Here is a 15,717-nt window from a genome sequence, read left to right on the forward strand (position 1 = left end):
TTGTTGAAAAGTTGATTTCAGTGTTTACAGAACAGAGCAGTGCTTAAAGAGATGTCAGTTGATTTCATTGTGTTTAAAGAACAGACATTCAGTTAGTGCTTAAAGAGATGTCAGTTGATTTCATTGTGTTTAAAGAACAGACATTCAGTTAGTGCTTAAAGAGATGTCAGTTGATTTCATTGTGTTTAAAGAACAGACATTCAGTTAGTGCTTAAAGAGATGTCAGTTGATTTCATTGTGTTTAAAGGAGTCTGACAGACTTTCATGCTTAAAGAGCAGTCATTTGATTTTGCATTTGTTTCTTTTGTTTTGCACACAATCATTTGTTTGTTCATCTTTATTTATGAACAAATGTCGTTTTGCTAATATAAGTTATCCATGTATCCCTTTTTCATCCATCCTGTGGGACGGGTCGTGACTCGCGAGCTCGGGGAGCACCAAGTAGCATCCCTAGGTGCTCCTCTGAGCACTGGCCCCAAAAAGTTATGTGCACCCCTGATTATAAGTATAAATAACGTTACTTGCTAAAAGATTTACGATAGCCTTTTTGGCTGCACAGTACAAAATACAAATAACAACAATGATAATACTTTTTTAGTAATATTTTATTCACATGTAATACATGCCATCATGTTAAATAACTTAATACCCTCCCTAAAGCACGTATTTCATCAAAAACAAAACCAACATATTCATAAGAATGCAGGTATGCAAAGTTATAGATAAATTCACTGAAAAAGCTTAATGTCAAGCCCTGACAACACTATATTTGTACTTTGAAATTGCATGTATGTATTATGTATGTTACACTAATGTTTTTCAAACTACTGTTACAATTAATTTGGTTCCGTTTGTATTGGAAACTGTTATTAAACAGTTTATAAGAGTACAGTAACGTAATAGACTAGTGTTTTGATGCTAGCTCCGAAATGTTAGCTAGCCAGCTAGCCACCTCTTTGTTTGTTAGCCAGGGCCAGGTAGAAACAAACAACTGTTACAATTAATTTGGTTCCGTTTGTATTGGAAGCTGTTATTAAACAGTTTATAACAGTACAGTACCCTAATAGACTAGTGTTTTGATGCTAGCTCCAGTGGTCTCTCTCCCCGTTATGAGTGACTCAATTAATTTAGATAGACCAGTTGAAGTTTTCCCAATTGTCCCATTGTGATGCAATAATCCGTCGCACCACAAACTTTTACAAAATTTGCACAATTTGACAGTGCGACAAAACTTGCACGCCGTGTGCTTTGTCCCATTCATCCACGAATGGAATCGAATTTTCGCGGTGCGATTAAAATCGGGGCCGTATGCGTTGGGATGAGATTTTCTCATAGACTTCCATTCAAACTTCAAAATCGAATGTTGTGGTGCAACAAAAATTGCACGCTGTGTGTATTGGCCTTTAGCTTGTAGAGACGTTCGCTTTTAGCAGCCCGCTATCTCGCTAACTTTAGTAAGAGTCTATTAAAATGGAAGCCAAGTTTCTTAAACCTTGCTCATACAACAACCTTGCCGGGAGCGACGGCTACAGGTAGCCTACCACTTCATCTTCAATGGCCGACCGTGTTTGCGAGCAAAAGATCCGAGTGTGCGCGTTTATAGCTGAACATGATCTGTCTTTCACAATGGCTCAGCCACTCGTCGATTTGTGCAAGAAGCTATCAGAAGACAAAAATGCACTGACAAAGCTGTCCGTTTCCAATCAGCACGCCAGCTATTTAAACACACATGGCCTTTGTCCCGGAATTGAAAAAACGGCTGTGTGAAAAGCTTAAAAAAGCAACGTTTTCAATTAATATCGACAAAGCTACTAATCTTAACATGGACAAAATCCTCAATGTCCTTTTTTTTTAGGATCTGGCCAAAGTAACAACACAACACCTAGTCAGCAGGAAAGTAAACATCGCCAACTCGTCAGCCCTCATGCAGGAGCTCAAAGATATCCTGGAGTCCAATGGTCTTGACTGGTCACTAGTCATCAGTATTCTACTTGATGTAGATCTATTGATCTATTGTTATAGTGATAGTGGCTTGATAAGTGATGCAATCAGTTTGGCCTTAAGTGATTTAATCAGTTTGTTCTTTTAAAGACATCTAAATATATTATTTTATTTTGTATTGAGTATAAAACAGTATTAATGCATTTTAACATTGAGACATATATTTTGTATTGACTATAAAATAGTATTAATGCATTTAAACATTGAGAAAAGAAGCTGTCTTCTGTACCCGCTCTCCCAATATCTCAAACTGTGACCCCCCTCCCCAAGAAAAAGTTTCAGGCACAGGACTTTTTCCCACTTTAAGCCCTGCAACACACTACGGCTGTAACAATTTGATATTAATAAAAATATTGAATGAGGGTTTCTACATGTGATCTGGAAGATGTGAAATCACATTCATTGATTGTCAGTTGTCTAAGTCAGATGTTGTGGTGACGAATGTGTATAATATATGTGACACAGTCTGATCATTTGGTCCGCATGTCGGCAACCAATCAAAGTGTTCGGACTTTTCTTTTGAAACACTACATTTCAACGTTGTTGAGAATCACAACACAAACTCGCTAGTCAAGCCAAAATACTGCAAGGCAATGGATTGCCGGTGAGTAATTTCCACTGCTATCTAGTTAACTATAACACTACTTTACATTGTTAGCAGGCTCACAAAACAAGCTGTGTTAGTTGACTAGCGACGTGTGTGTCATTGATTTTCAACAACGCGGAAATGTATTCACATTTTTCGAAAGAAAAGTCAGATCATTACATCGGATCCCGACATGAGGACCAAAGCATTAGAATGTGTCATATGTGTTCTCTCCAGATCCTAGTGAGACAGAAGTTCACTAGGCCGTCGGTGGCTGAAAGCTATTGCTGGCCAGCAGTCGCCTGGGGCTGTGACACGGTCCTCATCTCCCGCAGCGCAGACGAGCCCCTCACCTACCTCCCCCCGTTACTGGCTCACATGCAGCTGTCCTCAGGCTACAGCACCCTCTCCTCACACACCGGGGTGAGCCCAGCACACACACACGCATACACACACACACACACCAGACTGGAGGATGGAAGCTCAAGCCTGTCTCCATAGTGTCAATGTAGGAGTGTCTGTGTTATTAACAGACTAGCCTAAAACTAGCTAAAATATGTACAATAGAAGAATATTGTTCCAACTCCAGTACTTTCCATGCTATCAGAAGGCTGATTTTTAGATGTGGTTTTCTGGACTACTACAAAGCCATAGTAAAACGATCAAGTGGTGAGTGAAGATACCCATGTGTTGTTGTTGTTGTCGTCTGGTGTCCCCCAGCCCATAGCAGTGATCCTGTGCCCGGGGTGGGAGAAGGCCCAGACTGTGTTTGACCGGCTGGAGGAATGCCAGACTGCCCAGTCCCTTCACCCCATGATTGCACTGGTGGGACTAGGGAAGGACGAAGCCGAGAGAGAGAGAGAGAGAGAGAGAGAGAGAGAGAGAGAGAGAGAGAGAGAGAGAGAGAGAGAGAGAGAGAGAGAGAGAGAGAGAGAGAGAGAGAGAGAGAGAGAGAGAGAGAGAGAGAGAGAGAGAGAGAGAGAGAGAGAGAGAGAGAGAGAGAGAGAGAGAGAGAGAGAGAGAGAGAGAGAGAGAGAGAGAGAGAGAGAGAGAGAGAGAGAGAGAGAGAGAGAGAGAGAGAGAGAGAGAGAGAGAGAGAGAGAGAGAGAGAGAGAGAGAGAGAGAGAGAGAGAGAGAGAGAGAGAGAGAGAGAGAGAGAGAGAGAGATGATTTTATGATGTTTAGAATGGAGTTCACTAAGTTAAAGAGGAACAACCGCCTGATGCAGTGGAGGACTGTCTGTCAACTAGGGCAGGGCGATATGCCCAAAAAACGTTATCATTATATATGATATATTTTTCCTATTGATCAATAACTACAATTAACATAATCATTAATTCAATTATGTTCTATGTACCTTTTGAAGGGCATTTTATGCTTATGACTGAAGCCTAAAATAACCAGCAGGTTCAAAATGTCTGAAGGCAATACCAGATAACCAAAAAGCAGTGCTTGATTACAGTTGCAGTAATAACACTTATCTATATCTTTTTATTCATTGTCTTATTATATAGTTAAATGTGTATCTATTTATTTTCCTCCTTGTTCTGTATTTTTTAATGCTATATGAAAAGTTATTTGAATTGCCCCTGTTGAAATGTGCTGTACACGTAAACTAGCCTTGCCAACACCATCTCCCCATGAGTGTTCTCTGACTGCATTGTTCCTTCTCAGATGGCCACCATTCTGCAGCACTTCCAGAAGGTGACCGACAGAAGCGAGCGGGCTTCCTGCCCCAGGCAGATCATCGCCGTGGGCAAACGCTGGAGCAGCCAGATGGTGGGGCTCCTGGCAGACCACATGATCAACCCCTGCATCATCATCACAGTGACCGAGGAGGCAGCACTTTACGGCAACGTGCACCAGGTCAGCTTAACCTTTGAGGTTGCATATAGCAGGGTATCCGCGGTGTCTTGAAAAGTATTAAAAGTTGATAAATCAATTTGGGGAAAATCAAGACCCTTAATAAGTATTAAGTCTTATCACGATTTTAGGAGGTCTTGAATCTTGTAGATATTTTTCTGAATTAGACTCTGTCCAAAGAGTTGAGTCCTAAAAACTTTTAGTAAAAGTTTGGGAATTTATTAGTTCTATTAAAAAACAAAGATGAACCGGAAATGGTGTTGTATGATAGTGGCCTAGTGTCTATTACAACTAAAACTGTTAAGTTAAAGGTGTCACTGATGTAAACGGTTACAGCTCCAAGTGGCGGTGAGGTCTGGATATTGACACGGTCTTTAAAAAGTCTTAGAAAGGTATTGAAATTAACCTCAAGATTCCTGTATATACCCTGTATAGGCAACCATGTCTTTAAACTAATGCTGTCAATCGATTAAACATTTTAATCAAGTTAATCACAATAATAGGCTGTGATTAATCACATGTTTAAAATACTAGTATTTACTTGTATTTTTGGGGGGAGATAAAACAAAAACAACTGCATGGCATACTGGTTAGAGGAATCTGTTATTTGTTTTACTTTATTATAACATTTCTTAGTTTTGATGATTTCTAAATAAGATTAGAATCTCTTAAATGTGCAGAGTAAAAGAGTCTCAAGCTATGCAGTCAGAATTGCACTTAACTGCCAAACCTCAGACTGCACCCGTCTGTTCTCGCCTGAATTCTAGTCGGTTGACTCAAGCCCTATCGTAAGTAACTGCTCCGCCTCAGAGGTGAAAGGAAATAACGTTGTTCCCGCCCGGTCTCGAACCAGGGACCTCCGGAGTCGGGAAGAGTTACTCTGAAACTCTTATGTCTTCGACCACTAGTTCGTTTTGTGGCGCTGTTCCGACTTTTAGTACTTCAGCAAGCGGAGACGTAGTCTCCGAAGACTAGAAGAAGTCTGCTTCTTGCTTTCAGACAGTTTTTTTCTTCAAACCCATCACTGTTATTTTCATTCTCGAATTGCTATCACAGAATACAGTATACTTTTATAGCTCCTACATAAACTAAGAAGGACACAGGTTAAAGTATACCTTTTGCTCTTGAGATCACTTTGGCCTTGTGAGAGGAATGGTAGAGCGCTCGCTTAGCATGCGCGAGGTAGCAGGATCGATGCTACGCATCTTAGTAGAATTTGGTAATATGAAGTATGATTAATTTGCGTTACATTTTTCTAAAGTTTACGGATTAATCGGGAGTGTTAACACGTTAACATTGACAGCCCTACTTTAAACACTTGATGACATGTCTGTACACGATCAATTCACAAAAGTAAATTATTTTCTTGAGCAAGAGATCCTAATAAAATGTTCTACCACCTTTTTGTGGCCGATTGTTATGATTACATCAAGTTTTATCTGAAAAATGGTGGACATCGCAAGTCTGTAAACACAAAAGAGTGCGTTTGTGAAATTCAATGGATGCAAAATGCTCATAGAGTTGCCCGTATACATTTTTTATTATTTAAATGTTTTGTCAAAGGTATAACCACTTGAAATGCTAATGTTGCCTATGCGCAACATCGGGTGTTAAGGACTATAAATCACACATTTATGCTTAGGCCTTCGTGTAAAATAATGTTTTTGTGGCTCAAAGGCTGAATTAAAACACATGTGGGTATTAACTGCCTATATCTGTACAAAAAAGACAGACATGTTATCCCTTGGGAAGTCCTAATCACAGTTTCATTTCATGCAAGGCAAACTGGGTCCTGGTATCAAAGGGTTATGGGGGTAGAGGGTCTCCACAAGACAGTTGGGTACAACTATCAAACCCCATGTGTCCTAGTGTTGTCATAAACATACTTTATTTGGCATAATCAATTGGTGTACAGATCCCCCCAAAAATCTGCTATTCCTGGTTAAATCTTACAGTCTTCAATCACTTGAGATTATGTTTCCCTCATCTTTCTCCCCACAGATGATCCTGTTGTGTCTGGAATGCACAAAGATCTCAGTGCTGCTTGGTTCGTTAGACTTCAACCCTGAGGTGGTCCAGAAGACCCTCATTATCGCTAACTCTGCAGAGGATGTCGAGCATGTCTTTAAGGTACAACACTCTCCTGTGTGAAGAGGGTTTTTTCATTTTTGCAACCTTATATTGGGAGACTGTCTTTTGCAGGGGTAGTGGAAGAACCAAAATACCATTGTTGTTATTGATGTATCACCAGTTGCCTAGTTATGGCTTTGTTATGCCTACCATTGAAAAGGCATTTTTTTCAGCCATTTGACCAGTGATTGTTGTGCCATTTCGTATGTCTGCTCACTGTGCCGATGTCTACACGTCTCCTGAATATTGTAACAATTAGTTTGTGCCATTTTAGTTTAGCATTTACCTTTGTAAACGTGTATCTTGTCATGCAAAATATAAATCACTATCTTGGAGAAAAAGTACTGTAGAAGTATAATAAATACATAAATAATAATTGGTCATTAATTAATACATGTTTTTTTTATTTTTATATAATCTGTATTTTATTGGATTTTTCATATTGTCACATTTGGTCAACACATTTCTCGACTCATACAACTGTAGTATAAAATAATAACAATATCACAGAATAACTCTATTGGACAATTTCTCCTACATAACACTGTCACCAAACATTAATACATGTTTTTAACTACATCTATTTGATCTTCCCTCCTTGTATCTGTCATTCAGGGTGTGACCAGCACATCTGCATTCTCCCTGAAAGCTCATGAGGGTTTAACATACCAGTTTGACTTTGTGATTGAGCAGTGGAGGAAGGACATTGGACTTGGCACTCATGTCATTCTGGGTAAATTAAATCAATTAATTATTTGACATTTAAATCTTGTCAATTTCATATTATTGATAACATTCAACAAATGTCTCCCTGTATTTCCCCTGTATTCCAGTCACCACCAATGAGTGTCTGAAGGCCCTGGGCATCAGGGATGCTACGTGTGTCGTGCATTACGGCTTCCCAAGCTCCCCTAAACTGTTTGGCAGCCGTCTGTTCTGCATGTCTGACAACTTCCAGAACCTCTCTGACAAGGTAGGACAGACCAGCTACCCTCCACTCCTTTCACAAGCATACTGAGTTCACAGGTCATTTTTTTATTTTATTTTATACACAAGACAAACAAACAAACGAACTAACAAACAACAAACTGCCAGGCATACATGTCTAGTATGATTTGGTTCAAAGCAATTCCCAAAACGCAACATCGTCAGGTATTACAAGGGTACAAGTAAAGAGTAAAATGTAAAAGTAAAAATAAAAAAGTGTACAGGCTTGCATCACTACAGGATATAATCAAACATTTGAATACACTTTGAGAGTCAATAATTGGACCCCATATGTTCAAATATCTATTGGGAACTTTAGAGTTGTAGAAGCGTATTCTCTCCATCTGCATGATACTGATTAATCCGTAGAGCCATTTCTGGAAGCAGGGAGGTGGAGGTGATTTCCAATCCAATAGAATAATTTTCTTAGCAGCAACAATACCAGTCATTCATTCCGACCGTTCCTCAGCCGTATAGTTGGAAGCAGTCTCTGAACATCCAAAGAGTGCCAGTTCAGGATCAGGGGGAATGTCCCTTCCATAGACCCTGGAAAACCACCAGATTTTTTGCAAATGAGGACCGAGACAGAAAAGATGCGCTAGAGACCCATCTGCATTTTTGCGTCTGTCACACAGTGGAGAAACCGATGGATAAATTCGGTGTAATGTCTTTGAATAGTGGAGTCTATGGATGACTTTGAATTGGATCAATTTGTACCTGACATTAATTGATCAAGATTGGATTCTAGCTAAACCTTGTTTGTCGTCAGTCACCTCGATATTAAGGACCAGGCTTCGCTCAGATGGTCAGTGGATACAGATGGGCCTCACCTGGGAAACCCCATTGCCAGTAAGACAAAGCCCTAGCGTTGGCTGCCCAGAAATAGTTACGAAATACAGGAAGGCCTAATCCTCCCTCAGTTTTGGACTTTTGCAGATGTGCTTTCGATATGCGATGAGCTTTATATCCCCAAACAAATGGAAAGATAATGGAGTCCAACTTCTTAAAAAATGCTGAAGTGAGGAAGATTGGGAGATTCTGAAATAAATATAAAAAATCTAGGGGGCGATACCATCTTGATCGTGTTGATACGGCCCATCATAGATAAGGGCAGAACGGAGAGGAGCTCTCGAAAGCACGTCTACTCCATCCACTACTCACTAGCGCCCCCCCAGTTCACAGGTCTTTTAATTTGCGTATTATACCTGTTGCTTTGCAAACGTCTGAGAAATGTGCCCCATTTCCCAGCACCATGATTGTATTGGGTATGCTTTCTCAACCTCAAGATTGCTGTCTGGACTCACCAAAGGCTTTTCTTCAACAGGACAAGAAGGGTGCATCCCACCCCCTGAAGTCAGTCCTCCTGCTGTCTGAGAGGAACGCCCGTCACGTCATCGGGGTCATGCGCTACCTGAAGCGCACCGAGGCATCGCTGCCCCCCGAGCTGCTCCACTTCGCCCAGGGGGTCCTGCAGGCCCAGGAGGAGCAGAAGACTGACAGGCCCTTCTGCAGCTACCTCAAGAGCTTCGGCTTCTGCAAGTCAGTGTTTAGAATATGGACGGATTGACCTAAAATGTACTTAATTTGACATTAATAATCTGCTAAGATGCAACTGTAATTAGCTGAACCCTGGATTTGGCTATTTTGCTCGTAGGTATGCGTCTGAAGAAAGGTGAAGTGGAACTGAATTCTGTAATGCTTAATTACTTTCTTTCTGTTGCAGGGACAGTAGTGTTTGTCCTTATCGACACAGCATCAGCCCTAAACAGGACCGCCCACTTCATCAAGACTCAGGAACTATAGTGGTGAATCATAGTTTATGATTCACCACATTTTTGACTATGGTCCAAATGTCATTCAGAGTATATTATTTGGGTGGTAGTGGGTGCTTGTCTATCTTCCACAATGAGATGAACCTCTAACTGTAACATGCTTATCTGTGTATGTACACTCGCAATATTTCCCTTTTTTACCTATTTGTCATCCAAGGTTTTGCCCTTGCACATCAAGACCGCTTCCCTCTATGGCCGCATTGTGAGCAACAAAGACGACTGTTATGAGAGCCTGGCTGCAGAGGTGGTCTCTCACTACGCCAAGGAGAAGCTGTATGCCAAGGAGGTGCTAGAGGGAGGCCTCTATGGAGTACAAGAAGAAGAAGCCTATCATAGGTCAGAACCCCCCCCCCCCACCAAACCCAACATGAATACAAATGAACAAATTTCAGCTATGAAACGATGTTCTCAATGTCAACAATCGGGTGACTCAGAGAGAAGTCCCGTTTGAGTGTGTTTCTGTGCTTAGACAACAAAGAGGCGGCTCCTCTGAGAGACTTAACCGTCTCCCCGCTCTGACGTTCGTCTCTGTCAGAGTGCGGGTGACCTCGGTGCCAGAGGCGGCCGGGTGTCTGTTCTCCAGCGTGACGGTGGCGTTCCTGGACGAGGGGCGCGAGCAGGAGACGAAGGCCCACCAGCTGCTGCAGCTGCCTGCTCAGTTCCACAGCCTGCCTCCCCAGGCCGTGGAGATGGTTGTGTGCCGGGCCAAGCCCGTCGACGCTGAGGTGGACTGGAACCCCAAGGTCAGTACAGTCACAGGACTCGAGTATCACGATTCGCAAATCTATGTACAAAGGAGACGGAGATGAGCAGACCAGCTAGCTAGCTTGCTAGTTCTTTGACACTATTCACACCATGGAACTATAATCAGACACTTTCTAGTCACAATAATAACGACCAATTTGAACCAACGTTCTCTGTCAGAACACTCAGCAATTATATTTGCTAACCTTTCAACTTGCTTACTTTCATCTGCAGACATCTCACCCTGCAAAAACTCTCTCGCATTGCGCCTGCACAGTCGCGCAAACATTGTTATATTCTTCAGCGTTGGCCTTGTGGGCGACCAGGTGCCCGCGGGCACCGTGTTGGCTACCCCTGCTGTAGAAGAACATCATACAATGACATTCCAAGGGTGTAACTTACCCACTCTGGGCTCACCATCTCTCCTCAGTCAGAAGATCAAAGGCCTGCATCACCAAGCCAAGGTCGTTCTGTGTCTGGGAAACACCGTCTTTGTTGATCCCATGGTAGGCTTTACATTACACTTAGCACTATAGCAACTTGATAACCCAGAGTTATCTCTACTTCATTTCAAAGTCAACTGAACTCCTAGCCTAACCCTTGTGTGGCATGTCTGTAGGTGAGAACCACCCGTCTGCCAGGCCTGAAGATATCCATAAACGAGTACAACGTCCACGCCGAGATCCTGAACACGGGGATGGGCACCAGCAACCTGCACCACCTAGACCTGCTGAAGGAGCTCTGCCGGGGGTCTGTGCCCGCCGGCGCTGGGGAGGTCACTCACAGCCTGGGGTGAGCGATGAGGCTTCCAGCACCACACACACCAGACATCCTAATGACCTCCTAACACGTCAGGGGACCCGTGGCATTTCGTTTCTATATGATAGAGAGATTTGTCGTTCTCAATCTCAACCTAGTTCCCCAATAGTTGCTGAGAGCACTTAACTGGCTCCCCATTAATAGTGTGGGTGTGTGTGTGTGTCATGTTAGGCCGGAGGGCTCTGAGGTGACTCTGGAGGACAGGATGCAGGCTGCCGAGGAGACCCTGGCCCACCGGATGAGAGCAGCCATAAAGAGCATGCACTGTCACCAGGAGGTCCTGACAAACCCACCCACCCAGGCCCTGACACACCCAGCCCAGGCCCTAACAGACCCACTCACCCAGGTCCTGACAGACTCACCCACCCAGGTCCTGACAGACACACCCCAGGTCCTGACAGATCCACCCACCCAGGCCCTGACAGACCCATCCCAGGTCCTGACAGACCCACTCACCCAGGTCCTGACAGACACACCCCAGGTCCTGACAGATCCACCCACCCAGGCCCTGACAGACCCATCCCAGGTCCTGACAGATCCACCCACCCAGGTCCTGACAGACCCACCCCAGGTCCTGACAGAACCAGCCCAGGCCCTGACAGAGGTCCTGGCTTCCCCGGAGCCATGCGAGGCCCCAGTACCTGTCGCAACACAACCAAAGATGCAACAGTGGAACAGCCTCATAGCCAACCTGAAAAACGCCACTGAAACAGTGAGGTTTGTTTCTTCTTCTTGCCCAGAGAGAAGGGGCGTCAAAAACTGACACTAAGGGCTCGATTTCACTGGCTGCGTCAACCTCAGCGGCTCGTGTGAGTTTCATTTCGGCTGCCATGTTAATGGGTTGGAGCAGCCATACAGCCCATGTTAATGGGTTGGAGCAGCCATACAGCCCATGTTAATGGGTTGGAGCAGCCATACAGCCCATGTTAATGGGTTGGAGCAGCCATACAGCCCTGTTAATGTGATTAAATAATCATGTGATAATGTGATTAAAACCACCTCTGTGTGGCCTTGGATGGTCCAGTGGTCTCGCACCACGGCCTACAGTGCACATCTGCCCATATTGGCATTCGAATCCAGCCAATAAAGAGCTGATATGCCCTCTCCTCCTTACTCTCCTCGTTACTGTCTCTCTCCACTGTCTCTATCCAGTAGAAATGAAGTTAAATGTAAGAGTGGGACTGCGCCACTTTTTTATTTTTTGGGGGACTGCGCCATTTTTTTATTTTTATGAATTATTAGCCGAATAATAATTTAGTTCTGTTTCCTGTCTGCTGTGCGTTATTTTAACAGTCTTGTAAGATTAGGTGTTCCGGTCCTACGGTGATGTTCATGCCCATGTCATGTGCCTTACTACTGGTTTAGGTGTATGAAAAGTCATGCCGTGTATACAATCATACCAATTCAATAAAGCTCTCATTCTCAGAGCGAATTACGTGTGAAATTAGCATGCTAGCGGGTGTTTTCATATAAAATGTTATATATGATATAGCTGACTAGTAAGCCTGCATCAACCTTAATGCTATTCAAGTGCAAGAAGATTACAATTGTCTTCGCAGTTTAAGATACACACATTAATCTGCTGCGGTAGTAAACAAAGCGCAGTAGAAAGACGTCACAGGCGGTCAGATTTTGGCCCTAGTCTGGAACGCACGTCGAACGTTCGAACGATTAGCAAACGATTAGCAAGAGCGTTCGAACGATTAGGCCGTTGATGGCCCTGCCAGGATTTGGCAGCTGCCAGGTTTTGGCATGACAGCTCCACCACTAATCCAACAGGAACAGTAGCCGTAGGGGGGCTAGCAAGGCTAGTAGTAGCCCTAACATTCAGGCAGTAACGTGCAATATTTCAACTTCTTTTCAAATGATTGGTCACTAGAATCCCTTCCAACAAAATGAAAAACACACTATTGTTTCTCAATTTTAATGTCTTCATTTAATATAAAATATAGAAGATTAATAATAATAATAATTATTATTATTATGATATATATATATATATATTATTTTGTTATATCTGGTCGCCAGTTGGGGGGGGCGCTGTCATGCCAAATCGTGTACAAATCTTACCATCAAAATCTAATCGTTCGAACGTTCGACGTGCGTTCCAGACTAATGGGCCATAATCACACGTGAGTGGGCGTCACCATAGTGACGGGCCTGAGGAGAAGAAACATGCAACGAACAATAAGTCAAATGTTTAAGAGAAAGGAGAGAGATAAAGAAGCAGATAATGTGGCTAAAGTTAGAAGGAGAGAGCAAATTGAGGGCCAGAGGGGGGAGGCAGAACCTCTGCAAAATGAAAACCCACCCTCAGATGCAAACACAGGTGATGATGCTAACTTACCAGAGAATGGACATGAAGTTAGCTTACTAGCAAACTAGACAGTGGCTTACTCAGAACACAGTCTGTGTGCATACAGTACAACATTTTGTATGTATCCTACACATTGTAGGATACATTTTGAGATATTTTATTTTACTAATAATCTGTTCATTAATGTATCTGCCCACTGTTCTGACAATTCAAAGACAGAGACTGTTTGACTGTCTTTTGATAAATTTAGTTGTAAATGTTATTCTAATTTAAAACAGTTGAAGGCCAGAGGGAGGAAGAGGAGACTCAACAAGAAGCAGCAGGTCCCTCTCCCTACTCAGAAGAAAGAACAGGCGATGCTGCTAGCCCTCCTACTGCTTACCCTAATGTATGGAAAGAAGAACAGTATAAACAGTGCAAGGAGAAAAATGAATGGCTGCATGCTGAAAATGGAAGGCTAGGCTGTAGCCCATGCCATGATGTAAAAGATCTGGGTGTCATGGCATCCCGTGGGGTCAACATAGCTACTCAGTGGGCTGAGGGAAAGATAGCCCCAAGTGGTAATTCAAGGGAAGTACAGCTTTCATCACTGCGGAAAAAGATCCATGAGCACAGGAACTCCACAGCGCATACTGAAGCTGTCAAGATTCTTCAGACAGCAAATAAAGACATACTTCTGAACTTAAACGCCAGTAGTCAGGAGTCTGCATTTGAGTCTACTGCCAAAGTATTCATGACAGCATACTATGTGGCCAAGAATAACAAGCCTTTCACAGACTTTGAGAGTCTGATTGACCTGCAGCAAGTAAATGCTGTTAGCTTAGGGCGTGTTTTGCACAGCAAAACAGTCTGTGTTGATATAATTGAGCATGTGTCATCACAGATGAAAAAGGAACTTCTGAAAAAGATAATAGAGGCCAACTGTAAAATCATAGTATTGGCTGATGAGTCGACCAGTGTCGGGCACAAATCAACACTCATTGTGTTTCTGAAGGCTAGTGTTGATGGAGACATGGAGCCCATTGCCTTTCCATTAGACCTGGTTGAGCTGGATAGTATGTCTGCTGCTCATATCAAGGAACAGATTATGGGTTGCTTGCTTAAGAACGGCTTCACTGTTGAGTTGCTGAGGGAAGTCCTCATTGGATTTTGCAGTGATGGGGGCCAGTGTCATGCTGGGAGTGAAGTCAGGTGTTGGGAAGTTGCTCCAGGATGACTTCCCAGGCATCCTACTATGGCACTGCCTCAATCACAGACTGGAGCTTGCTGTGGACCAGGCCCTGGATGTGACGGGGGGAACAAAGGACTTCCAGGCATTCCTTGACAGCCTATATTCATTATATAGCCAGTCACCAAAAAACATGCGGGAGCTGAGTGAATGTGCTCACAACCTACTCATTGCCCTCAGGAGGATCAGAAAAGTGTTCAGTGTTCGCTGGGTAGCTTCTTCATGCAGGGCAGTCTCTGCAGTTTGGCAGTCTTATCCAGCCTTGGCACAACATTTCCGTGAAGCATCAGAGGATAACACAAGGGACAACAGAGACAGGGCCAAATTCAAAGGTCTGCTTTCTAAGTTGTGCTCCATCAACTTCCTGAAAAGTCTTGCAGTGATGGCAGATGTTCTGACTGAACTTAAGAACTTGTCAGAGATTCTTCAGGACAGACAGACCACGCTCCCAAAGGCCCATGACAACATGACAATCTATATCAAACGCATAGAAAGCCTCAATCGCTACCCAGGACAACATGCAGTTGAAGCCAGCCAAGCAGAGGAAGTGATGGAATTCAAGGGAGAGGAGTTAAGAGTTGGCAGGTCTCCCATCATTAACTCTGCTCAGTTCATCCAAGCAGTGGTAGACAATAAAGACTCTTCACAACCACAGCAAACAGAGCACAGGCCAGTGTTGCAGCCAACCGAAAAGAGGCGTACAATAACCTTATCAAACAAATGGCAGTCCTCAACCCTGACAACTGGGACCACGACAATGCTCGATTTGGAGATAATGAGGTGAGGGCTTTGTGTGATGTCCTACATCTGAATGGACAAGAGGCCGACCTTGGGTTCACTGAATACAAAGCAAGTGGAGGAAGAACCATTCCTAAGAGGATGAAGAAGTTGCTCATGGCAGTTGACACACTGTCTGCAAGCAATGCTGACTGTGAACGGGGGTTCAGCACAATGAACAACATCATAACTGAGTATAGGAGAAAACTGACAACAAGAAATGCAGCAAATCTCCTCTTCATCAGCTCTGTGGGACCTCCATGCAGACAGTGGGATCCACTGCCTTATGTGAAGACTTGGCTAGGCAAAGGAAGAAGAGCAGCCCACTCAACAAGTTGCATGACTCGCCAATACACAGAAGACAAGGATAACTACTTCAGCCCTCTGTGGAAAATGTGGAAAATTGTTTAAGTGTTCCCACTTTCCCAGGGAC

At 43.4% G+C, this 15,717-nt stretch overlaps 1 protein-coding gene across 1 annotated transcript; it reads left to right on the plus strand.

The window, feature by feature from the left end:
- Positions 1–700: 700 nt before the first annotated feature.
- LOC308164288 (putative ATP-dependent RNA helicase TDRD12) lies at positions 701–12,049 on the plus strand (the record flags this gene model as incomplete). The annotated part of the gene is made up of 16 exons (XM_080538421.1): positions 701–706; positions 2,825–3,010; positions 3,308–3,433; positions 4,262–4,453; positions 6,452–6,580; positions 7,196–7,313; positions 7,414–7,553; positions 8,892–9,106; positions 9,291–9,372; positions 9,557–9,735; positions 9,935–10,165; positions 10,574–10,649; positions 10,763–10,935; positions 11,134–11,332; positions 11,513–11,674; positions 11,987–12,049. The coding sequence occupies 16 exons, from the start codon at positions 701–703 to the stop codon at positions 12,047–12,049; spliced, it is 2,277 nt and encodes a 758-aa protein (XP_080394547.1).
- Between the last annotated feature and the right edge of the window lie 3,668 nt (positions 12,050–15,717).

This window comes from Nansenia antarctica (genome assembly GCF_963989245.1).
Source record: "Nansenia antarctica genome assembly, chromosome: 8".
Classification (NCBI taxonomy): domain Eukaryota; kingdom Metazoa; phylum Chordata; class Actinopteri; order Argentiniformes; family Microstomatidae; genus Nansenia; species Nansenia antarctica.